This window comes from Triticum urartu, chromosome 5 (genome assembly GCF_003073215.2).
Source record: "Triticum urartu cultivar G1812 chromosome 5, Tu2.1, whole genome shotgun sequence".
NCBI lineage: Eukaryota > Viridiplantae > Streptophyta > Magnoliopsida > Poales > Poaceae > Triticum > Triticum urartu.
This window is the reverse complement of record NC_053026.1, coordinates 534357788-534382715: the sequence shown is the minus strand read 5'-3', so window position 1 is coordinate 534382715 and position 24928 is coordinate 534357788. Positions and strand designations below refer to the sequence as shown.

At 44.0% G+C, this 24928-nt stretch overlaps 4 protein-coding genes and 1 non-coding gene across 8 annotated transcripts; 2 read left to right on the top strand and 3 right to left on the bottom strand.

Annotated features, from left to right (window-relative positions):
* The first annotated feature begins 1451 nt into the window (after nt 1-1451).
* LOC125510454 (mitogen-activated protein kinase kinase kinase 5-like) lies at nt 1452-9404 on the top strand. 3 transcript variants are annotated; one of them, XM_048675632.1, is made up of 16 exons: nt 1452-1786; nt 2613-2892; nt 2966-3218; nt 3376-3601; nt 3684-3807; nt 4616-4789; nt 5977-6411; nt 6653-6673; nt 6849-6913; nt 7301-7355; nt 7767-7803; nt 7907-8235; nt 8331-8462; nt 8546-8694; nt 8780-8906; nt 9338-9404. In XM_048675632.1, exons 2-15 carry the CDS (start codon nt 2731-2733, stop codon nt 8808-8810), a joined length of 2193 nt encoding a protein of 730 aa, XP_048531589.1. In that variant the 5' UTR covers nt 1452-1786; nt 2613-2730; the 3' UTR covers nt 8811-8906; nt 9338-9404. The 3 variants fall into 3 exon arrangements, with proteins under 3 accessions (XP_048531589.1, XP_048531590.1, XP_048531591.1); XM_048675633.1 differs by lacking the exon at nt 6653-6673; XM_048675634.1 differs by lacking the exons at nt 7767-7803; nt 7907-8235.
* TRNAT-AGU lies at nt 7159-7232 on the bottom strand. The gene has a single exon. It is a non-coding gene; the product is annotated as a tRNA-Thr (tRNA).
* A 778-nt stretch (nt 9405-10182) lies between the features above and the next one.
* LOC125510457 (coatomer subunit beta'-2-like) lies at nt 10183-12840 on the top strand. The gene is made up of 9 exons (XM_048675637.1): nt 10183-10292; nt 10392-10446; nt 10647-10695; nt 10786-11135; nt 11245-11376; nt 11460-11611; nt 11707-11772; nt 12027-12240; nt 12440-12840. Exons 1-9 carry the CDS (start codon nt 10183-10185, stop codon nt 12455-12457), a joined length of 1146 nt encoding a protein of 381 aa, XP_048531594.1. The 3' UTR covers nt 12458-12840.
* Nucleotides 12841-14203: 1363 nt separating this feature from the next.
* LOC125510455 (probable UDP-3-O-acylglucosamine N-acyltransferase 2, mitochondrial) lies at nt 14204-17294 on the bottom strand. 2 transcript variants are annotated; one of them, XM_048675636.1, is made up of 10 exons: nt 16958-17294; nt 16646-16844; nt 16482-16558; nt 16047-16096; nt 15669-15733; nt 15390-15441; nt 15244-15314; nt 15073-15139; nt 14575-14646; nt 14204-14481 (listed from the first exon to the last, which is right to left on the bottom strand). In XM_048675636.1, exons 1-10 carry the CDS (start codon nt 17277-17279, stop codon nt 14407-14409), a joined length of 1050 nt encoding a protein of 349 aa, XP_048531593.1. In that variant the 5' UTR covers nt 17280-17294; the 3' UTR covers nt 14204-14406. The 2 variants fall into 2 exon arrangements, with proteins under 2 accessions (XP_048531593.1, XP_048531592.1); XM_048675635.1 differs by having other exon boundaries at nt 15244-15441.
* A 4801-nt stretch (nt 17295-22095) lies between these two features.
* Nucleotides 22096-24135, bottom strand: LOC125556623 (putative UPF0481 protein At3g02645). The gene has a single exon (XM_048719309.1). The coding sequence runs from the start codon at nt 24133-24135 to the stop codon at nt 22414-22416; it is 1722 nt and encodes a 573-aa protein (XP_048575266.1). The 3' UTR covers nt 22096-22413.
* Between the last annotated feature and the right edge of the window lie 793 nt (nt 24136-24928).

The window sequence follows — 24928 nt, the reverse complement described above, 5'->3', positions numbered from 1 at the left end:
CGCCGTCGTCGTTCCTCCTTCTCCTCTCTCTCGCCGTCTCCAGCACCCATGGCCGAGCGCTTCCCAGGCGACGGCGAACGGCTTCGGCCGCCGCCATCTTCACGAGAGCGAGGCTCGCCTCCTTTTCGAGGCCGAGTACCCGGTCCCGCCGGACATGCGGGTACCCAAGGCGTGGAGGATCAGCGCCGGCGGCGTGCCGGTGCCCCCGATACCCACCGGCGCGGCGCGGCGTGCGGAGATCGCACGCATCCGCTCGTTCCTGCCGCGTGCGGCGAGGGAGGGGCCACGGTACGTCCCCGACATCCCGCTCTGGGAGCCCTACTTCCGCCGCCGTCACGCCGAGCAGCTCAAGGCCACCAACGGCGTCGAGCCCTCCGGCAGGCTCAACGCTGTCGGCCGGCGTCGGTGGTGGGGTGTGCCCGGGCGCATGTTGGAGGCCGTCCTCGAGTACATCGAGGGCGGCAACACGCCGCGCCTCGAGTACCCCGCTCCCCCGTCCTTCACACGCCGCCGGGGAAGCTCCTGGACCCCGAGGCGCATGGAGACCAGGGGTCCTCTTCCTCGTCCGACGACTCCCCCTGCCTCCACCTCCGCCCCGTCAAGCTGGAGCCCCAGGGCGCGCCTGTCAGCGCGCGCACCCGCAGCTCCGGCGTCCGCATCGGCGACAACGCCTCCCCCACCGGCCGCTTCGTCCTCGTCGAGCCCAAGCCAGAGCCCGGCCTCCCCGTGGAGTACGAGGAGATAGCCCGGCGTGGCTTCTTCGACGAGGACACCCTGCGGTGGGAGCGGGACGACTACCTCCGCGACGAGATGGTCCGGCAGCGCCGGGCCCTGGAGGAGATCGCCGCCCATAAGCGTGGGCGCGAGGACGAGCATGGCGTCGTGGTCCTCAGCGACGACGACGACGACGCCCCCGGACCGTCCAACCCGCCGCGCCAACCGGGGGAGGGATGCAGCAGGGACGGCGGAGGCGTCGGCAGGGGCGACGACGACGACGACGATGGCGGTGACTACACGCGGTTCTACCGCCTCCTCGGCATGTAGAACCGCGTGGGCGGGCGGCGAGGCGGGCGGCGAGGGAGACGGCGGGGGTAGCCCGCGGTAGTTTTTCCTTTTTTTGTAAAGTATGTTTAAATTTGAACGAACTCGCCGAAGTTTGCGTTAAATTTGAGTCGTGTTTGCGCCGTATTTGACTTTTTTAAAATCCCGTGGGGGGCCGCGACTGGGGGGCATCACGCCCCCAGTGCGGTTTAGCGCCGGTGTGCCCCTAGGGGGCGATTTTTTGCCCCTCGTGGGGGCCAACGGCTGAAGATGCCCTTAGGGCATCTCGTGGATTCCTTTCAAGAGAAAAAGAAAAAGGAAAGAAAATACAAAGTAGAAAACAAGTAGTAGTAAAAGAAAAAGGAAAGAAAATACAAAGTAGAAAACAAGTAGTAGTGCGTTCCACGTGCTGCCAATCATTCAGAGGAAGAATAGTCTTTTCCTTTCTTGAGCTACACTGGAAGAAGCGTTGATTAGCACTCTAGAGCTCAATCAATCCCCAGCCGCCACCTTCCATCCCCATCTCCGGCGAGGTCTCCCGCTCATCCATCCATCCCCGCCTCCGGCCGGCCGGCCAGCGATTCTCATCCGTCCCCATCTCAATCGCCATCTGTGGTGCCCGATTTGCGGACAAGCAGTGGCGAGAGGGCAGAGGCAAGGGGAACTGTTCTGTTCGCCGTTGCAAGAGGGACGGGGAGCCGGCCGGGCGGCGCAGCGACACCACGTCCACGCTCGTCTCCACGAGGTACTGAATCCATTTTCTCTTCTGCAAACTGAACCCGTTTCTTCCATTGCTGCTGCTCTGCTCTGCATAGTTCGATGCCACGTGCTTAGGAGCAGCAATGAGATGTTGTTCTGTAGACTAAAATGAAGCAGGTGATGGAACATTCATGTGCATATCTTGAACATTCACGCCAAGCTAACGCATGAAAGCTGGGAAGAGTAGATTTGTGAACGCAGCAATGCAAAAGAGATGAATAGCAAGAAACAGAGGAAGTTGGCCATGAATCAAGTTTGGTGTCCTGTCATTGTCTTATCCACTTTTTTTTCTTTGAAGAGGACTTATCGACTTAGTATTTTATACACTGACATAGCTATTGGTTTGGTCCATCAAATTAATCAAGTAAACCATTTTGGTTGTGCCATAATCAGCACACATTAGTTTTGGAAAGCTTGAAGGCTGGGAAGAGTAGATTTGTCAGATCAGTTTGATGTTGCCCTTTGGATGTCTAATTGTATTACTGATACTACTGTTGTTTAACACAGCTTTTTTTCAAGGAAGATCATGAATAGATGTATACTGGCAGGGCAGGTAGCGTGGTCAAGCTGCCTGCAGTGAATGTATTGAATGAACTACAAAATCTGTAAATCATGCATTTCTAATCCCTACCTAGTTGAAGGTGACGCAATAAAATGTACAAGCACAAGTTGTAGGAATTGCACCTAATGGATCATATCGTGGATGACTGTCCAGCAGCTGACTGTCCAGTAGTTTTCTCTTGTGCTTAGTTCTGCACTCAGCTTTATAAGTATATTTATTTACCATAATGTTGGCCTATTATGAAATGTAGGAGACTAGTTACTGAAGTCCCTCTGTTGGATCAAAGTCTCCCTCTGCAGTTAGTCTATCCTGTGGTTACTGAGTAATTGGAAAGCTGGATCTAGTGGTGCTCTGCTATAAAATCGCTAATGGGTTGCCGAGATACTGCAGCACTAAATGACCTTGAGCTCATGCTACTAGATGAAACGGCTGACCCAAAGGCCTTACCACTATCACTTCTGAAAGACATCACAAACGATTTCTCTAACGATCGACAAATCGGTAGGGGTGGCTTTGCATTGGTATATCAGGTAACACAACTTTGAAATGCCTAGTTGATTTGTGAACTCGACATGGTGCTGAAAAGGCATGTTTCTATCGCAGGGAGTACTTGAGAGTGGTACAGTCGCTGTGAAGAGATTGAGCGATATGTGTATGGATGAGAAGAAATTCCATGGAGAGGTTCAATGTTTGATGAAGGCAAGGCACAAAAACATAGTACGGTTTTTGGGATATTGTGCTGACACACAAGGGAATATGTTGAGCTACAACGGAAAATTAGTCATGGCAGATGTACGGCAAAGATTGCTTTGCTTCGAATACATGTCCAAAGGGAGTCTACGTGATTATATTAGTGGTAGGGACATGATTTTCTACACTATATTATTATTTTGGTCAAGTATCCCCAACATATGTTATAAATCATGTACCATGCCATGTACTACCTACCATTGAAATATTAAAAAACCCAAGTGTCTTGAATTCTAAACTCACTTTCTCATGACCCCATATAGATGAGTCTTGCGGACTTGAATGGAGAAAGCGCTACCAAATTATCAACGGAATTTGCCAAGGTTTAAATTATCTCCATGAGAATCGTATTGTTCACTTAGATCTGAAACCAGAAAATGTACTCCTAGATGACAATATGGTACCAAAGATTACTGACTTTGGTCTCTCAAGGTATTTTGAGGAAAGGCAAACTAGCCAATCTATTACTTCAAATATTTCTGGTACACTGTAAGTTGTCTAAGTCTCTTCTAGTCTCATTTTTCTTTGTCCTGAATGAATATATTTCATCCACCTTTTCTTTATGATGCAGGGGATATATTGCACCAGAACTCTACGATGGGGAAAAAATCACAATCCAGTCAGATATATATAGTCTTGGTATTATAATCATAGAGATACTAACAGGAAGAAAAGGGTGTCCCGACGTTGAAGTTGTAAGAATAGCTATTCCCGATATTTAATTAGAAAAGATTACTGTTAGTCACTTAGCTATTCTCATATGTAGACACGGAATTCACAGTAAACCAATAACTAAGCCAAAAAAATACGGTTACTCTCCACTTTCAATGTAGAACAAGACAACCTTAACCACTAAAGTGTTGCCCCTCACATGTACATATTAATTCGCAACGAAATGTGCACCCAAGGATTCATTTTATCTCTAGGCTAGTTTTGTGAATATAGTTTAAGGGTTGAAAACTGTCATTCTTCTTTGGACATTATCTACTAGTATTAGTGATAACACAGTTAGTAATCAGGTAAAAAAACACAGTTAGTAATGTAAGAAATTATAGAAAAAAATTAGAACAACACTTCTTGGAGCATATCAAACCAGGTATAAATGTGTTTTACCGAAAAAGGCTTTCGCCCCGCTTTATATATAAAGCAAAGGTATAAATGTGTTTTAAGGTAAAAATAACAATGAGCTTAGCCATATAAATGATTAATGGAGACTAAAACGTACACAATAACCAAGTATTGTTTACTGTACAAAATCAGATCTGTCTTTGGAGAAACCATTCACTTAAAGAACTATATGGAAAAACTGGACTAAAATAAAGGCAAAGAAGTACATATGCATCTTGATTATTACTTACATGAAGTACTTCACTTCATATTACCATTTTTTGTTATTGACCGTGAAAGTGCAATTTAAATGCTGATAGATGTGACTAGAAACCATTGGTCCAAACTTCACTTTTTGAAGGACTTTTGTCATTAGTTGATGGTTGAATATTGCAGGTACTTGAGAGATGGTGTGAAAGGTTGGGAAAATCACTAGAAGACACACATGTGGAACAAGTACGAGTTTGCACTGAAATAGGGATAGAGTGCAGTGACTTCAATCCAGCAAAGAGGCCTGTTAGTACACACAAGATAATCGAAAGGCTCAAGGAAACAGAAACTACAGATGAGGTGAGGTATTTTAATACAAAAAGGTCTAACAGCTCCCGGGTGCCTAGGCACCCTCTTTGAACAGTAAATTCAAAAAAAATCTGAAACTTTGTGACATCAAAGATGGTCAAACTTTGTAGGTTCTTGCAAGTTTTCATGCCAAAATATCATGTACAGAAAGGTGTACAAACGAGTTTTCAGATTTCAGTGCTAAAAGTGCTCAAAACTTCAAACACTGAAATCTTTTTCGCATGTAGAGCTCCTCTAAAGGTTTTCTGGCATGAAATTTTCCAAGCACCTACAAAATTTAATCATCTTTGATGTTGCAAAGTTTCAGTTCATGTAGAGCTCCTCTAAAGGTTTTCTGTTCATATAGGGTGCCTAGGCACCCGGGAGCTGAAAAGGCACTCTCATTTTAAAATAGAATTGGCTGCCTGAATATGGTGTGTGAGGTGAAGTGGACATGGTTGTTGGTACATGTTATTATGCGTCCAAATTTTGGTGGAGCTGTGATACTATGCAACATCTAAACACAATGACAGCTTAGGATTTATTTATATCATTGACAAGAGATGCATCCATGCATCTTACCACAAAATCAGAAATTAAATTGTTAAGAACAAAGGGAAATGGGGAAATGTACAGTGATTAGTTTATAGAGTTACTAATTATAATATAGTTTGTCAATTTAGATATTGTTCACATCGAGCAAAATGAAACATTACTGACTTTTTGTTTCATCATAGTTTTAGTTCCCCTTTTGTCCTATTTTTAGCCAAAAAGAATTGTCTTTGAAATTCAGCAACAATTCTGATGATGTAAAGTTTTAGTTAAATTCTTTGCTAATCTTGTTGCATGTTTCAACATCTAACACAAATGTGTAGTGGACAAAATTCTAGTGATAGTATATTAAATTATTGATTTGCTTGATGGGATATTTCAATAATTATATCCTTGTAAATATGCTTATATGATGAACCTGAGAACAATAGCTAGGGTAAGAATAGCTTAGGGCTCTAGGTCAAATTAAATATCGCCTCCATTGTTCTGAGCGACAAGTGCAATATCGTTGTTCTAGGAAACTCACTGAACTGCATGCATATTTAAAACTGATCAGGTAAGTTAGATGTCCCGCAATTAATTCAATAAAAAAGGACTTTAGTTAGAAATTCACCATGACATTAACAGCACAGGCTCTTCTTTTGCAGGTATCCAGTGTCTTATCCAGCACTGTACCCACCAAGCTATTTGTCCATCCGCATCTCCTCTGCTTTCCCTGCGTACCGAACAAGCTGATCCCAAGTTCGCTGAACCTTAGAAACTTCACAGATGAACATTTTGCATTTAGGCTTGTGGAATCCTATGCAGAAGAAACTGAGCGACGCTTTGCCAAATTGCCACTGTACGGAGTCGTGTCGCCGAGGTCAACACACACTCTTAGTTTGACACTCCAGGAACGGGACGAAAAATCCATTCATTTGGTCCTAGAGAGCAGTACATTTAAGGATGCACATATGCCAATGTACTGTAGCGAATTTAGAGGGGACAAATTTTTAGAAGAAACCAAAGAGAAAGGTAATATGGTGCAGCAAGTGATAGTGAAAGCTGTTGCTACTACTGCACAGCGAGAGATAACGTCTGAGGTGAGTTCGTCTTTGACAGAAAAGTCCCGGTACGTACATTGGCCAGCATACACCCCTTGCTAAATCAATACAATGGCATATGCCTTAGTTTACCAGCATTTATAAACATATCCTTTAATCTTTTTGGGGGCAAATATTGGCCAGTATAACTTTCTTGCTAAGTTTTGTCATTTTTGTCTTTTCTATTCACTTGCATGATCGATATGGTCATGATCGCATTCCACTGGCCATCATTTGGCAGCTAATCCCAAATAAAACGAAGGTATGCATCTGTTTTGCACATCTCTCTGATTTGTATATTTATATTGTCCTAGAAATTGCCATAACCTCATATTTAACAAACTTACTACTTTGCTTGCATGCTTTCTAGACATATATTTTTATAAACACAACTTTGAGGTTGTCCCTGAATATTAATCACGGAATTGTTCAATCAGATATTATTCAAGAAGAGCCCATTCACGTCTCTGGACTGCCAAGATGTTAACCTAACCAAGCAATGGTGGGTCTATTATTTATTGAAAAACTATGTTACGCGAGTGGTCTTTTTACTACATCTTCGTTTTTGGATATTATTAAATGAAAATCTGTGTCACGCAACACGGATTATATATTATATTTTTCGTTGCCAAATATTCTTGAATACCAAATTAACAAATACATATAATTGGGATGAAAAAACTACACATAATTTAGGTAATCGACAAAAAATGTTTCTTTTTGAGAAGGATAAATAATAAAATAAAATGCTTTCATTGAGAGTTGAACTCAAGACCTCCCGCTTACTAAACGGGTGCTCTAACCAACTGAGCTATGAAAGCTTCTCGTGCTATGCAGATATAAGGGATGTTACTTGTGGGTGTCTTCTGATTTCATTCGAGTGTTGCAGGATAATAACAGGCCATACACGGGGATATGTTTGCATTTGGGACGGTCAAACACAGGCAAGTGATACATACTTACAGTGCAAAAATATAAGGACTAAAAGCACTATATTTCTTATCAACAGACTTATGCTACATCTATACTAAAGTACCATATGTAGGGCTAATGACAATACATACCATGTAAGGCTACTACCCAATTTGGGGGCTCAAATTGTCTACATCAGCAGTGTCGTCGGAGTAGTGAATTCACTTTGGCTTTAGGATTCCCCGAAACAAATAAATCTAATAATACAGAAACATACTACGTAAGATCATGATTACCGAATCAATAACAACTGCAGCGTTACATAGGGAACTCGCATCAAGGTCATCGGGATTCAACTGCACCATCCCCATCCCAAATCTCATAATACCCACATAGGTTTTTCTTCTGCATTGACTAACAAAGTACTTTGCCTTTGCTCGCAGAGGAAAGTAGATTCGTTTAAAGTCTCCACCGACAAAGGCATGCAATTTGAGTTCTATTTTTTTAATTCTTTCTTGTTAAGTTCTTCAGCCGCGCCATATATACTGTATTACAAATAAAAAGATGATGACTCTGTCTGCAGTTGTTTTGGTTAAATTTATCGTACGAAAACAATGGTTTGTGGCTGGAGCCGAAGATGGCTTTATTCACATCTACAATTACGAAACTAAACGGCAGCAAGTCCCAAGTTTCACAGCTCATGCTGGAAAAATGACATCACTGGCCGTTCATCCAAGCAAACCGTACTTGATGTCATGGAGTTCTGATGAAATGAAGCTTTGGGATTGGGACAAAGCCTGGGAGTGCACACAAACATTCAAGTGCAAACACTTGGGTTATATTTGCCAAGTCATGTTTGACCCAAAAAACACCAACAGTTTTGTCACTGCCTCAGCCAATCACATGATAGATGTATGAGTTTCCTATTTTATTTCAACTAAAGTTTGACATTACATAAATATGTGTTTTTACTAGACCTTCATTGCGAAATCCAATGTTTGGTCCAGGTTTGGGATTTTGATTCTCCTCAATGTAAATACACACTCTCTGGGCACTGGGACAGAGTTAACTGCCTTGATTTCTTCACACATGACAATCAGCAGTATTTGATTACTGGCTCTAGTGATTGTAGCGCGAAGGTTTGCCATTTCTATTGATTTTTTTGCTAATACAGTATGCGTATAACATTTCTTATGATCCACCCTTTGTTTTGGCAAATCAGATATGGGACATGCACAGCAATATGTGTACTCATACACTACACGCTTCCATGTCTCCGGTTATGTCTGTCATGTTTCATCCCAATCTTCAGGTTCTAATTACAGGTTTAGAAGATGGCACTGTTTATTTGTGGAGTTCAACTAATTTCAGGTAATTGGTTCTTGTGCAACATGTGCACATGTTTTTAATTGCTGTTATTTTCATGGATTGCAGTACTAAATTTCTACAATCCCAGGCTTGAGAGGATCAAACCCTCCTGTAATTGAACCCCCTGCTTGGGGTTTTGGATGGATATACAATATTTTTAGCAGCCCCGTAAGTGAACATGTTTGGGGTCTCGCATGTTCGATGAAGTCAAAAGGGTAATGAATACTTTTCCGGCTATTATTCTTATTATTACCGTCATGGAGAAATGCTTAGAAAGATTATTTGTTTTGGAGCGTTTACTGTGTATATTTTTAAAAGAGTGTAAAATGGACATACAAATGTTATCCTCCACAAATGTGAGTGTTAATTCTGATAAATACTAGGAAAATTCGGGTGCACAACAGCACGACTCGGTGAGGGAACAAGCTGTCTTTAATTCATTTGCTTATACTCAGCTTGCCATGTTGATCTTTGGTATTGTATATCTACATGGTTCCAAAAAAAAAATTAGAACCATCCTCACTCTCAGCATTAAACCATGAGCCTATCCCTTGACCTTTTTTATATTTTTCCTGCTTCTTATATTATTTTCACTTCCTAATTCCATTATGATAAACTTGGGAAACATGGCAACTTTATCTGTTAGGTTTGTGTTTGGAAGAGGAGAGACGGTAGCAATGGTGGATGTCGGCAATGTAAATAATCAGGAAGAATCAAGTCATCACAGTGTACCACAGATAAGAGCTGACAAATCTACTCAGGTGAGCACATTAATGAAACAGACAATGTCATCTCTATATGCTTCATTTTAATCTGGAAACACTTAATAGCACATAGTTTTTATCCAACTTGTTTTGTCAATAAATTCTTTAAAAAATGCTGATCTGTCATCGATTCGTTAACCACATAAATAAATTATTCTTGTCCAGTTGATCGACAACAGTGGGCTACTTGAAGTGCACCCGTCTGACCTCCGCTTCCCCTTGCAACCACACAAGTCAACCACGTGCTCACTGGACCTAACAAACCACACATATGAGCGGGTGGCATTTAGGCTTGTACAGAAGAATAAGAGCCACTCGTTCGGGGAAGAAGAAGATTCACTTTTATCAAATGTGCTGATTTATGGATTTATAGCTTCCAGGTCCACGTACACTCTAGTCGTGACAACAAAAGAGTGGCCAGATCAAGGAGATGACACAAGCTTGGATCTGCTTCTGCAGAGCAGTATATCGGGGGACAAGTTCATCGTCCCATTCGAAAACGAGACTGAGTGTGTTGATCTATTTGAGGAATTAAAAGAGATGGGGAATGTGGTGCATGAATTGACACTGAAAGCTGTTTTTTATGCACAAGAAGAGGTGACACGCGAGGTTAGTTCCCAGATGTTCTTTTCCTAACATGTACGTTTCGAAACAAAGTGGTTGGGCCAAAAGAATAAAGTAAGACAGTCTTGCCTATCCAATGCAATCAGTTTGTCATTGGTTTTACATGGAACTACATACGATGTATGATCAGATCATATCAGCCACGAGGAAAGTTGATGCACTTGGATTCGGCAATAGGCTGGTGTGCCTAGATGCACATCCAACAGAGACATGGTGAGTGCATATATACCACACAACACAATCTGGGCATTGAAATAATCTTTTGATCAGGTGAATTTGTTATCATACGATAAATTTCTTATGGCCTTGCAGGATCTTAACATGCAAGTTTTTTGGAGATGTTCACATGTGGGATCTTGTCTCTCAGGCAAGTTCTGTTGGTATAGTTACTAGCATGTGCTTCTATTTATATTTGGCCATGGCCGTCATTTATGACCGTCTTTTTCTCCTTGTATATGTGTATCTTTTCTTTCCTCCTGAAAGTGAACATGAAAATGTGTGTAGGCCTGTTTTGGATTGCGTCGGACTAACAAAATCGTTTGTATTGTATTGTACATGTATCGACAGGAAAAGAAGGCCCTCTATTCTTTTCATGTCTACCAGAATGGAACAAGAGGCATGTTTCCAGCTTACTTACTCCTCTGTTAACCATATTTTTTTCTTCATGCACTGCCATGGTAATAGTGGCACATTAATCAAATTTCAGGGCTATCAGCGACAGTTAGATTCCTTAAATTTATCGCACGGAAGCAATGGTTTCTGGCTGGTGCAGACGATGGCTTCATCCATGTGTGCACCTACGGAACAGAGATAGTACAACAGATCACGAGTTTCAGAGCTGGTTCTTCCAGTGTCACAGCAATGACCATCCATCCAACCCAGCCATATGTGCTGTCCTCAGCTTATGAAAGCCCGATTAGGCTTTGGAACTGGGAAGAGGGCTGGCAGTGCACACGAACTTTCGACGATGAACACTCTGGAACTGTCCGACAGATCACCTTCAACCCAAAGGATGCCAACTGTTTTGCTAGCGCGTCCGAAGATCAGACAGTAAAGGCATGCTTCCTTTTCCTTTGCACTAACCAAAACATAATACGCAATGAAACACTAGTTTTAATATTAGACCTTGATTGCGAACTTGATATTATGCACGCTTGGTGTCCAGGTTTGGAACCTTGACTCCCCAAAATCTAGCTACACTCTGTTTGGGCATTTGGCTCAAGTGAACTGCCTTGATTTCTTCGCACATGCTGATCAACAGTATCTGATTTCTGGCTCAGATGACTTGACCGCCAGGGTATGATACTTGCATTCTAAAAGATGTATTCTGTTTTATATATCTGATATGCATAACATTGCTGCTTGATTTTGTCAATTCAGATATGGGACCTAGAGAACAGGGTGTGTGTCTATACAATAAGAGCTCTCATGGCTCCGGTTCTTTCAGTTCTATGTCTTCTTCCTGATCATCCATATCTAACTATAGGCTTAAAAGATGGCACTCTTCATTTGTTCAGCTCCGCTAATTTTAGGTAACTTAGCACCAAAGTTCATGCCATCGTTGTTGCTCTAGTAGTTACCGTTTGCTTCTCCTTTCTCTTTTAAGTGACCGCTTCATATTCTCCAGGCTTGTGAGGATCATTGACTTAGGCTGTAGCAAAGTTCGCAGTGTCAATCTGATGGGATCAGTAAGGTAACAATTCACCTGCCATTCTCTTCATCTTCTTCAATCTTGTTGTCTGCCTTGGACTTGGAGTATTGCTATCATGCTTTACTTTTCTGAAAATTAACATATGTGTATGCCTTTGCTTGAATGTAAATATATAGAGTTTGTTCAGCATGCTCCAAACTTTATATCTGTTCGACCGTGCATATCACATTTATAGCATTAGTTATCATTACCTATGATGCGAAAACATGCGAGTAAGACCCTAATTTTAATGATAGGGTTGTGATTGAACAAGAGGGGGCAGTGTCAATCATGGATATAGACCCTGAACAACAAGGTGGGATTATCAGTGAAGTGGGGGCTAACATGGTTGATGCAGTGAGATTGGATGTTGCTTCGGAAGCACAACTAGACATCTTCCAAGAACACAAAGAGGATTTGTCAGGTGCAGTGTCAGGGACAGGAAATACGAATTCCACACAGGCGTCCGAGGTGAGCACCTATCTTAGTTTTCTAAAGAAAGGCCATTTCGCCAAATGTTACTGTATTCCAGTATATCAGACTTCTTTCTTGGTTGCACGAATTCTTGCCTTTACTGTCATTGTTTATCTGTTTTCCACTCTGCTTGTTCATTACAGTGCCAAACTTAATTACGTCGTAACGCACAACTGATATGTCTATTTTTCTGTAGGAACGCGATGGGATATAACAATAGATTAGTGCTTACAGAATTTCGCCCACAGAGAAAAGAAATTAGAAAGTGATTACACCAGCATGAGTAACAGAATGAAAGCTAAATCTATTTGTGCGAAAACAGATGGACGAAGAGCAGAAAATAAAAACTGTGGGTGGATGTTGGAGAATCCTCTCCACTGATTTTTTGTTGTTGTGAAACTGATAGTCTCTGCACTGATATATACATTGCATATATTGCTTGGTAAAATTTTGGACAGATGGAGAACTTGTGTGCTTTTCATCAATTTCTTACAAGAATAAGAAATTACAGGCAAGACACTGAAACCGCAGTTTGTCTAGTGGACACGTGCTTATGCCAACTCAAGCTCTATCTATGTTGTGAAATTTGGTTGGCAAGGTCGTTTGCTTACTACTACCTCTGTAAACAAATACTTAGTGACCTAAAATGTCTTATATTTGTTTACAGGGGGAGTACTAATGTTTGCATTGCTTTATGATAGACACAAACATTACATGCATCACTACATGGAACAACTCACCATTCTAGCAAATGACGAGTAGCTAAACTGTGGTCACCGCTGAAAATAGATACCGGCAAGAACTCAGCTTAGCTGGCCCAACAGGGCTGATGGCATTCAAGCAAAGGCATACACAAGTGGGAATTTTCATTATAGAACTTGGCTTGTATATTCCGATGATGGGCTTCCTCAAATGCTTGAGGTCTTCATGAGCAAGCAAATTGGATGCACACCCACTTAGTTTCAGTTTGAGCTTTCATGCACTTATAGCTCTAGTGCATCCGTTGCATGGCAATCCCTACTCATATGTTAATTTTCATCATTTATCGTAGTCACACGGCAAGGGCATGTTTAGTTTCCCTGCACACTTGTGACAAAAGTTAACTAGCAACTAAGACTATGACAAGTGGGGTATGTGATTAATGAAATGTGGCAAGCTACAACTGTGGCTACAACCAAACGCTTGCCACAATTATGGCAGAAAAGTGTGGCCAACTATGGATGCCAACCGGACATGCCCTAAATAATTCAACGATAGTTTGTTGCACTATATATTGAAGTTCATTGTTGCAGCTTCACAAAATCAAATAGCCTCCATAGTAGAATGCTGAAAACTGTAACAAAAAAAAAATCCATCTCTCATACCACTCTTATGGCTGGTTGGATGCAGAAGCTTGGTTTTAGTTAGCTTCATGTACAGGAGGATAGTGAGTGGCATTGATTTTGTAGAAATGTGATGCATTGGAAACATGAGTTCAAGTCAAAACAGACTAACTTGAGTTCAACTTAAAAACATGATGAGAATTTCCAGCCATTTATCTCGGGAACTCAAAGATGGATAAGCTAAAGCAGTGTGAATATCTACAAGATGATCATGTCCGGGGAGAATGTCATCCCGAGTAAAATATTGTGATTGTCATGCAAGAACAAATTTTGGTTTGTACAAGAATTGCACCATGTGTCCCAAATTTGTCTTACTGAAGGAATGTATTCCAAAACGGTTTCTTACATAAGACTTTTTTCAGTGCAAGGATTGAGACTTTTTCTTTTATTGATTCTTACACTTTTTACACTAAAAACTAATCTTGTGCGACTGATAAGATTGTCCAAAATCAAATAACTTCTCCACACTGAATAATTAGCTACATGGTGTAATATAATCGACTCATATGACAGCTAAAAATATGTGTGTACGTGAAGTAGCCTGACAATTTCACAAACGTCCTCTTAGCAGGAATGCATGTGTAAATGTGTACTGCAGCACTATGACAGTCTTTAATAGTAAGTAGATACATTCAAGTTTAAACAATAAAGAATCCAACTTCCATGGTGAAGATTGTTTCGGATACCAATTTCAATGCTAGTTCTCTAGTGAGATATTGCAAATTCACTTCAAGAGAATCAAGTTACAAACATATTTGATGTCACTGGGATTGTAGAGTTACTATCTTCTGTCATGGTGTTTCTTTGAAAATAAGCGCAAGTTCACAGTTTGTCGACGCCATTCGTTTATTGGGACCTAATTCAAGATGAATATTGAGTACTTAGTAAGCCGAGGGGTAAAAACGAGGAACACAAGCTGAAGTAATATGGTCAATACTGAAATGCTTACAGCTGGAAATCCGCCATAGTCACCAGGCTCCTGAATGTCCTTTGTCGCTAAACTATTTGCAGCGAGTCTAACCTGCAATTAGACCAAGGAAAATAAATTAACGAGGGTGGTGGAAAAAATTGTGGGCAATCAAATATAATGTTGTCATCTAGGTCTTGGTCAAATGTTTGGACCAGTGTTATCTGGATGCTTGCCATGACTACCAACAGGAAAGAAATGCATGTTTTGCCTGAACATTTGTTTGCTATCACCACTGGATATGAACATGAAGTCGTACATGGATTTGCTATATCACGGTCAGTTGCTCAACAAGAAGAGAAAAGGTAGACATGTTCTCCCTGCAACCTGCATTACTTGTGAAGCGCTATCGGGCACTAGAGTACGCTGAGCAATGCAGATAGGTTGTAGCACATGACAACACAGAGTTGCATGGAAATTACAAACATTGTGGAGTAAAAATAAAGCAAGGTCAAAAGATCAGAGCTGAGAAAACAGCACCTTTGAAGCAATGGAGACATGATCCCGGATGGCCACCCTACCACCTAATACTACGTAGTCACCCAACCTGTGTGTACAGAATAGGACAAATCTCAAAAGACACACATGACGAATTATATGACACAACTAAAAGGAATGAACACTTCATCCATGAGATGAAGGTATACGCACGTTGCAGAACCTGCGATCCCTACTTGTCCACAAATCATGCAGCACTTTCCTATCACCACATTGTGACCTATCTGCAAGAGGGATGTCAATTCACAAAAAAGGAGAGAAGAGCCTGAATCTGATAAATAAAGCAAGGGAGAGAATACCTGAACCAGATTATCAATCTTGGTGTCATCTCCAATCATTGTGTCTCTCCAACTGCAGTTAACAAATATTGATCGAAGTTGTCAGCAAGAATCAGCTGCAGTCAAATGTATAATGATGGGTACATAGTTCGTTAGATATATTCAGATCAATTATGGACTAGCCAACAGAGGCCTTTAAGCCAAGCTAAGCATTCTCTGGACATTACCACGCTGACTCTGCGAGCTTTGAACTACCGAACATTGACAAATTTAGAAAGGAATAGAAAGGTGACAAGTTACCTGCCTCTGTCAATGCATGTATTTGCACCAATTTCCACATTGTCTCCAATTCTTGCATAAAGCTCCTAACAAATACAAAGTTTTTTTTCTATGAGGGCTTCTATTTTGATTTGATATGCATAAAAAATGTCAAATTACGAAATACAGTCAGTCGGTCAGTAGGTGCTACTTAGCGAAAGATAGTATTTCTTCCATGTCACATTGTAACAGTATTGAACATTTGTTTTAACATATGTTAACAGAGAATTTCTTCACCACTCAACCCAATAATTATGTCACAACCGTTCAACCTTAGTAATACTGAGTAGTTATTTATAATCTTCACCAACAGTTCACCATGAATTTAATCTCCAGCGAGTGATAGTGGTGAGGACTAACCTGTGGTTTCTTCTTGACCTGTCCATCCTGGTCCACAAAGAAACCAAAACCTGAAAGAAATACATCAGTAATTGGCACCCACATATCATCAGAAACCCAGTCCTATTGTTTGACAGCTATTTATAAACCAATATTTGCCATTCAGCTACCATAGCAGAAAAAGAAAGGAAATTCAAAAATTTGATAATAAACAGCTCAGAATAAGCTTTGATACCCAAGAGGCTTAATACAACTGGAATGCTGCAATCAGCTCACAAGCTTCCACAGTTAGTATTCCTAGTACACCATATCATGTGCAAGTAATACAACCGGCATGGTGCGATCACGTGCAAGTATCTGAAATAATGTAACATGTTCTTCCCAGTGTTGGAGAACATACAACATATCATGTCCACTGCATGACGTATTTGCGATACTCGGTGAATAAATGCTCACCATCTTGACCGATGCAGGCGCCATTGTGGATAGTGCAGAACTCGCCCACCGAGCAGTTGCTCAAGACAACATTGTACCTGGAACATAATGATTCCAAAATCATTTCCATAACCAAACAGAGTTTGCTCTGTTTCAACACTGATGACGCCGGAGAAACACCGTACCCGATCCTGGTGGACTGCCCCACGGACACCGAAGGCCCGACCACGGTCCCAGACCCGACGACGACCTCCTTGCCAATCACAGCGCCGGAGTGCACGACGGCGCCGGCCTCCACCACCGCGGAGGGGTCAACGGACGCCGCCCGGTGCAGAACGCCCCCCCCGTTACGCCACGGCATGAACTCCGCCGCCGTCTCAGCATCTGGTTCAGGCCATTCAGTAAGCCAACAGGGTCATACATACACACCACACATCTCTAGAAGCATTTCTGGGAGAAACTGAACCAAGCGTCTGGATCCGGTGGTCGGTTATTACCGGATGATGAAGCTGCGGGCACGCCGGCCCCGAGGAACCGCGCGAGCCGGCCGGCGCCGCGCGGCGTCCGCAGCAGCAGCGCGGTTCTTGGCAGGATGGCTGCCATCAGTAATCCCCTCTTGCTGTTGAACCTTGCAGAGGTTCTGTGCAAGACCAGGATGGTGAACTTGCAGTGTGGCAGAACGCGAAACCGAGCTCCTACGACCTCGGCGGCAGAGGAGAGGAGGCGGCGGCGGCGGTGGCGGAAAATGCAGCGACGACCGGACGGAGGAGGAGGAGGTGGCGACTGGGCCCGGGCCTTCCCATTCTGACGCGCTCGCATACCTAAGGTCTCTAGAGCCCATGAGCGACCAAGCGGGCCCGCCCATTCCGCTCTCGCAGTGTAACGACTCGGTTCAAAGATAGAGAGCGGTTCCATTTTCTTTTCAATATTCTGTTTTAAATTATTTTTTTCAGGAGTTTTTACATTTGGTCTTTTAAAAAGAAAAACAAAATTCTACCTTGGTCAGCATATTTAATTTCCTGACAACATTTTACGAAAAAAGATGAAGATTTTTTAAAACGTTCTGTGTACATTCCCTTGGAAAAGGCTAACTTTTTTTTACAACTTTTGTGAATATTTTATAAAAAGAATCAGAATATTATTTATACCTTCTGATCACTTTCTAAAAACCCAGAAATTAATTGATGATGTGAATTGTTTTAGAAAAAATTGAACATTTTAAAACTGCATCTCATGTCGAGCTCTTCAACATTAGATCCCATGCTAATAAATTTTGATGAACTGTTTTTCTCTCAAAAAAAAGGAAAACAAGAAATACAAAAACCAAAAGAAAAAGAAAAAGAGAAAACCAACAACTGAAAAAAAATACCCGAAAAACCAGCACCCCGAAGCATGGTTGCGGTCACTTATTTTTGAAAGCACAAGCTGTGCTTTTTGAGAAAATTCTTTATTTGACATTGTCTTAAAATCCGATTCCTTATTTGATACTGGAAAAAAATTTCTTCCCTATTTCACACTAGTCTAAATTTTATTCCCCATACGACACTTCCGTCCATTTTAAGCCTAAATGGCACCTGAAAAGACGATTTTGCTCCTCATGCGGTATATGTGTGCGCGTTTTGTGTGCTGTTGCGTGTGTGGGTGCACGCACACATGTGTGTTGCCGCTGCGTGTGTACGTGCGCGTGTGTGTGTGCTGTTGCGTGCCTATGTGTTGCCTGCGTGTGTGCTGCTGCGTGTGTGTGTTGCGTGTGTGTGCGTGTGCGTGTTGTTGCGTGTGTGTGTGTGTGCATGTGTGTGTTGCGTGTGTGTGCGTGTGCGTGTTGTTGCGTGTGTGTGTGTGCGTGTGTGTGTGTGTGCGTGTGTGTGTTGCGTGTGTGTGTGTGTGCGTGTGCTGTTGCGTACCTATGTGTTGCCTGCGTGTGTGCTGCTGTTGCGTGTGTGTGTGTGCTGCGTGTGTGTGCGCATGCATGTGTGTTGCTGCGTGTGTGTGTGCACGTGCGCATGTATGTTGTTGCGTGTGTGTGCGTGTGCGTGTGTGTTGGTGCATGTGTGTTGCTGCGTGTGTGTGTGCACGTGCGCATGTATGTTGTTGCGTGTGTGTGCGTGTGCGTGTGTGTTGGTGCATGTGTATGTGTTACTGTGTGTGTGCTCCTGCCCTCGCACCGGTGTTGCGTGTGTGCGCTATTGCCCCCCACACACATACCATATGAGGGACAAAAGAGTCTTTTCAGGTGTCATTTAGGCTCAAAATGAACGAAAATGTCATATAGGGAATAAAATTAAGAACTTGTGTCAAATAGAGAAGAATTTTTTTTTCATTATCAAATAAGGAAGCAGATTTTAAAATAGTATCAAATAAGGAATTTTCTCGTGCTTTTTTCCTTTTTTCGCGCTCGCGAAAGCACGGATTGTGCTTCTCGCGAAAGCACATAATATGCTTTTCCTTTTTTCAAAAAAGCACAACTGTGCTTCTTTTCCCTTATAGATGTGCTTCTCTCTGACGAAAGCATAGGGTGTGCTTTTCGCACAAGCAAATATGTGATTTCTGTGAAAACACGGCTGTGTTTTTAATAGAAGCATAGGCTATGCTTCTTAAGAAGCAAATATGTGCTTCCACGAAAAACACATGGACTGTGTTTTTTTTTTCTTGGAACATAGCTGTGCTTCGCCAAACAAAACTATTTTTTTCAAAGAACACAGAGAAAGCTAGGCAAAAGCCAAACCCCCAAAAAACCAAAAACACATGCAGAAACGAAAAAAACGTGCTCCCACGGATGCACCAAAGCATGCAACAGGTGGCAGCAACTGGAGCGCCCTGCGCAAGGGGATACCCATCAACTAGTTTTTCTCATCAAGTAGGAATAGCCAACAACCATTCAAAAGGAGGAGATATATCACTAGAGGCTGAATCAAGAACACCCTATTTCACACTGCATGGCGTCCGCGGCCACCATGGGGAGGTGTTCTTCGCAGGATGGCTGCATCCCTACAGTGGTTTTGGGCAAGACCGGCATGGTGAAGTTGCGGCACAGCAGAACGCGAAGGCGAGGTCCTACGATTTCGGTGGCAGAGGAGAGGAGGTGGCTATGGCAGAGAATGTAGCGGCGACAAGGTCGGAGGCAGAGGTACCGATTGGGCCTGGGCCTTCCCATCCTGGCGCCAAGCATAGACTACTTCCCGTTGAGACTGAGAGAGGTCGGAATGGGGCCTCTACAGCCCATGACCACATGTACAAACCACACCATTTTGGTTTATCTCTCGGCCCAACCCTATCTTAAACTGAAAGCATATAAGTTGTTGCCTTCATAATGTCAAACCACGTGGTCTGTGCCTTGCCCTAAAAACCAGAACGTGGATTACCAAAGCTTGTTCCTAACTCTCATATATCATGTACAAGTCCTCAAACTTCTCACCCATCAATCAAGCAACCCAGGAGCTTCATTAAGACAAAACAAGGACCATTCATTTTTTGTACTATTTTGAATGAATATAATAGGAACCCATGACTGCTGCAATATATTCCCCTCCGCTCCATGCCCACGACCCACGGCGTCTTCCAATAGTAATGCGGAATGTGGCTTTACAGGGATTCTAAGAGACTTGGGGTTCTTCTTGTCCAAATTGGCTTGAATCGGAAGGGGTTCCAGCCGACAAATAAGCCTTCCATAGAACCAAGATAGCAGTATTTCTCGGCTTCTCTCTTTAGCAGAAGCAAAGAAAACAGATTTAACAATTCATTTCAGATTCCACTTACTTTCTACTAGGTAACCGGAATTTGCTATTCCAATAAGTAACCACAAACTCCATCTAAATTTTGCATAGCCACACTTGAGTTACACAGATTCCAAATTGTATTCGGGCTGGCTACACTCATGTTTAGATGTATCTCTCCTCCAAAAAATCCGGATTTTGGAATAATGAGATATTCAAATAAATGGTTATTGTGATTTGCCCTATTCTTCCACTACAGTCACCTGTGCTTCTCGTTGGCTATGACTTGGACTCATTACCATCGTTTCTGATCAAATCACCTAGCAAAAGCATAACGAGCTGTTAAGATGATAGAAAAAATATGGACAAAGTCTTGGCTAAAATAGAAATTGAATACAGTTCGATCAGTACGTGCTTCCTCACTTAACATAACTTGAACCAAAAAGAGACATGTGAAAATAATTCAAGTGCATGATGGATGCTAACTTTTTTGTATTAATTAATTTGGGTGCTGAGATCATTGGACTAATTACTACTTAAACTTGCAAAACAAATGCCCTGCTGATCGTACTGGCCCTCCCGGGCCAAGATGGGAAGAGCTTGGCATGCCGCTTGGCCCTCCCGGGTCTCGCACGCGTGCGAGTCGGCCATGCGGGTGGTTCGTTTTTCCCACCCGGGTACGTCCCTATTTCTTTTTGCCCAATAAACAACAATACATAGTGCTAAACCGGCATGGTCGAGCAGGACGTGGCTGGGTAGAAAGGATGGTTATGTCTTAGTCTGAACAGAAAGGCCAGATATTTGGGAGACAACCGGGCGAAACGGCTATCGGGTTCTTCTAGCGAGCCAAAGAAGGACATGAAAAATGATCACGTTAACTGTCGTTGGTAATACATGGCATATACAAATGCATTATGAAACATAATCACTTGGAGACCATTTGCAGGAAACATCCTTGAAATAGTTCACATAACTTCCTTTTCATGTTTCAAATAGTTCGATTAGCTTCTGCATTGTTGGTTGTCTCTGTGCCAATTGGCGTAATGAGCCATCTAGTATCATAAATGCAAGCGAGTCTTGATGGACACAGACAACCTCGTCGAAGCTGTTATCAAGAGATGCTTGCAAATTAAGTTACGTCACAATGCAGAAAGTGAACCATCCACGGTTCATCTTGATTGCAGCTTGAACTGCAAGTCAAGCCAAACTCCCATTCCTAATGCATCCCACTCTCAACCCAAACAAGTTAAAATTGTCTATGCATTCGCCAGAACTGTTGCACCCACACGAGAGATAGCAAGCTATAATTTTACTCAAACTACAACTTTTCATGTTGATCGGCTATGAAGGCCCAATGTGGTTATATAGGTTGGAGTGTAGTTGCAAATAGCCACAGGTCAACATCGTGGCATCAACGACCTTATTTATAGTGTTAATATGACAAATCTTGTAGAAAGATGGTATGTAATGAATGCACAGATGCGTAACTGATACACATATACGCAATGGATGCACAGTTATTTCCTTCGATCTTTGAAGTTAGAAAAAAATGAACATGGCTTCTAGTAAGAATGAATTGCGCACGCTCATTTTCATTTCACGAATTGCTCTTTTTTAGTGGTAGCGTACATAAAATTTAGAGTCAATTCCATTTTATCACCCCTTCTTTTTGTCATTTTTGATGGAGATTACCACATTTAAGAAAGTTTCATCCACTTTAGCCCATTTAACCAAACTTATGCCACACTTTATGTTTTTATTTATTTTTGAACACGTTCTATCCACTTGATTTTAGATTGATCTCAAGCAAGCCTTTTGTTTTCAAATATTAGTTGGAGCCATGTCGATTTTCTAGAGCTGAAGGATCAAGTTGCACAAGCACGCCGTTTGCTCCATATAACGGCACCCCTGAGACATGCCTACACAAGTGAAAACCAGAACCGAAGAACTAGATCGGGAGACACACCATCCTCTACATGCCTCTAGACGACACACATCCGAAACTAGGACAAGGCGAGGATGACTTATTCGACGCCGGCATAAGGCAACATCATCGTCTCGCCATCGACGACCGGACACCAAACCTTAAACTTTATTCCTACTCCTACAACCGAGATTGAAGCATTAGGTCTCGCCGGCAAGGAACTGAAAACCTTAGGTGCAAATAAACAAGCCATAAGCATGATCACGCTATGTCGTCGCATACACCGGGTGGCTGAGGAACGCAGGCGTATACCGATCTACTCTCTTGATGTCGGCGTGACCGCGACAACAACGTCACCGAACCACCGAGAGCACGTGTAGACGGAGCAGAAGGCCTGCATGGTGGTGAGCAGCAGCATGCTGATGGTGGCGAGGAAGGTGAGCATCTTCCATGAGCTGAGCACGTACTTACGCATGAACCGCTTCGCCTTGACGCTCCACCGGCGGCCGTAGTAGCGGTTCACGTCGTCGATGACCGCGTCCAGGTCCTGCACCTTGGAGTGCTGCACCGAGCGGCTCATGCCGTTCCACAGCTTGGCGGCCTCGCCGTCGCTCTTCTTCATGCGGTTGATCACCACGCCGCGCTTGCGGAGCAGAGTGACGTCGTCGTCGGTGTCGATGATGCCGTTCATCAGCTCCGTGTACCGGGTGAACACCAGCGGGCCCGATGCGGCGGACGACTCGTAGGCGACCAGGTTCCGGAGCACCACCTCGGTGTTGCAGTCGAGGGTCACCGCGGGGAGGTGGAGCGTCGCCGTCTTGCGGTTGAAGGCGATGGTGGACAGGTTGCCGTTGGTCGGCGCAAACCGGACGCCGCTGCTGGCCAGTTCGGTGACCGATGGGATCTCGATCTCCTCGTCCTGGCTCATGGTGGACGCCTGCTCGCCGGTGTCCGCGGGCATGGACAAGGCCGAGATGCCAGGTATGCCAGTGAGCATCTTCCACGGCGCCTTGGCAGCAAACTCGATCGGCTTCATCACGTGGCTGAGGCGGCCGCCCTTGAGCCTCGACGCGACTCTCCGCATGGTGGCGAGCACTTGCATCACGTGCTCGCTGCCGCTGCCGGAGGAAGGTCCTTGGCCTTCTTCGCCGCCGTCCGTTCTCTGCTCCTCGATATCCTCGTCGACGTGGCCAGACCACGCCGGTGCAGAATTTTCACAGGGCTTGGGCACGAGCAGGTAGTAAAGCAGCTCGAGCAGGTGCGCATGCTTGCCGATGTCCCTCTCAATTTCCTTGTCCGGGAAGTTGCCCTCCATCTTAAACGGGCAGAGCTCCTTCATGAGGCCCGTCACCATGCACGTGAGCCGCGTGGTGGACTCGTCGACGGACTGAGACTGGGAGTGACATGTCGCCTGGAGGATCTGACGGAGGAGGAAGAGCGGAATCTGGTTCTCGAGCATGAGCATGTCGCGGAGGATGAGGCCGTGAGCGGACTTCCGCCCGCTCCCGCCCAGGTCGATGAGGTGCGCCATCCTCGACGTCCAGCTAGAGACGGAGACCCTCTCTGGCTTGGCCTTGGCGGCGGCGTGGTGGTGGTGGATGGCGAGGAACTCGAGCAGGAATGCGCCGTCCACGAGCATCATGAGGGATAGCGTCCCGTCTTGGAAGTCGAGGTGGCGGTGGTAGTGTGCGCGGACCCTGCGCTCGTGGCACGCGAGCTTGGAGACGATGTCCTCCAGGCTGCTGCCGGCCGCGCGGAGCGCGCGGCGGGCGGCGTCGATCTTGTAGCGCTCCATGTCGTACAGGTGAGGGTGCCAGTGGTGGTAGGGGCCCAGGGCTATGAACTGCGGCCTGTAGGCATCGGGCCTGTGCACCTGCAGCTGCTTCGGCACGTCGAACACGGACACGTGGATGCCGTCGTCCTCCTCCTCCCCGGGAACCTCCCGGAGGGACTGCCGGATCAGCTCCACCCACCGGGACTCGTCCACAAAGCCTTGCCGGTTGCTGCGGGCCTGCTGTTGTTGATCGGAGGCGGCCATTTCTCGCTCAGTCGCTCAACCTCTACCGTGTGTGTGTGCGCGCGCGCGCGGTGCACTAGGTATGGTTGCCGTGGCTGGTCAATATGGCAGTGGTATTACTATATATAAGAAGGAATGGAGAATAGATGCGACTGTAACTCAAGTACAGTATCAACTAAGGCTCTGTTTGGTTCATAAGTCCTAAGACTTTTCATAAGTTTTAGGACTTTTTTTAGTCCCAATTTATAAGTCTCAAGTCCCTAAAAAGTTCCTACATGTTTGGTTCCTGGGACTTATAAGTCTTTATAAGATCATATTATAACTATAAGTCCCTATAAGTCCCTCCTTGAGAGTCTTATTTCATAAATCCCAAATGCCCACTTTAAGTCCGTCCCTCCTGTTTGGTTTAAATGGGACTTATAGGGACTTATTTAAGTCCCTAGACCAATGAGTCCCTGAAAACAAATACTCTCTAAGAGCATCTCCAACAGGCGCCCAAAAAGAGCACCGCGCACTAAAATTTTGTTTTTTTAGGCGCCGCACAGTTCCAGCAGATGCTGCAGCGCTAAAATTTTTTGGGCGCGCGCTGAAAAACACTATCGTGCGCAGCATATTTTGGGCTCCGAATTGCGCGCGCTTCACAATTTGCACTGTGCGCTTTTTGTGCGCGCGTTTTCGGGCGTCTGCAAAAGCGATGTTGGTCCCTGCACACTAAAAGTGCTAAAGTGATGCACTATAACTTTTATTGGACGCTAAATTTTTGTGCGGCCGTTGGAGATGCTCTAATCCTACCAAATATCTAGCAGTTAAGATG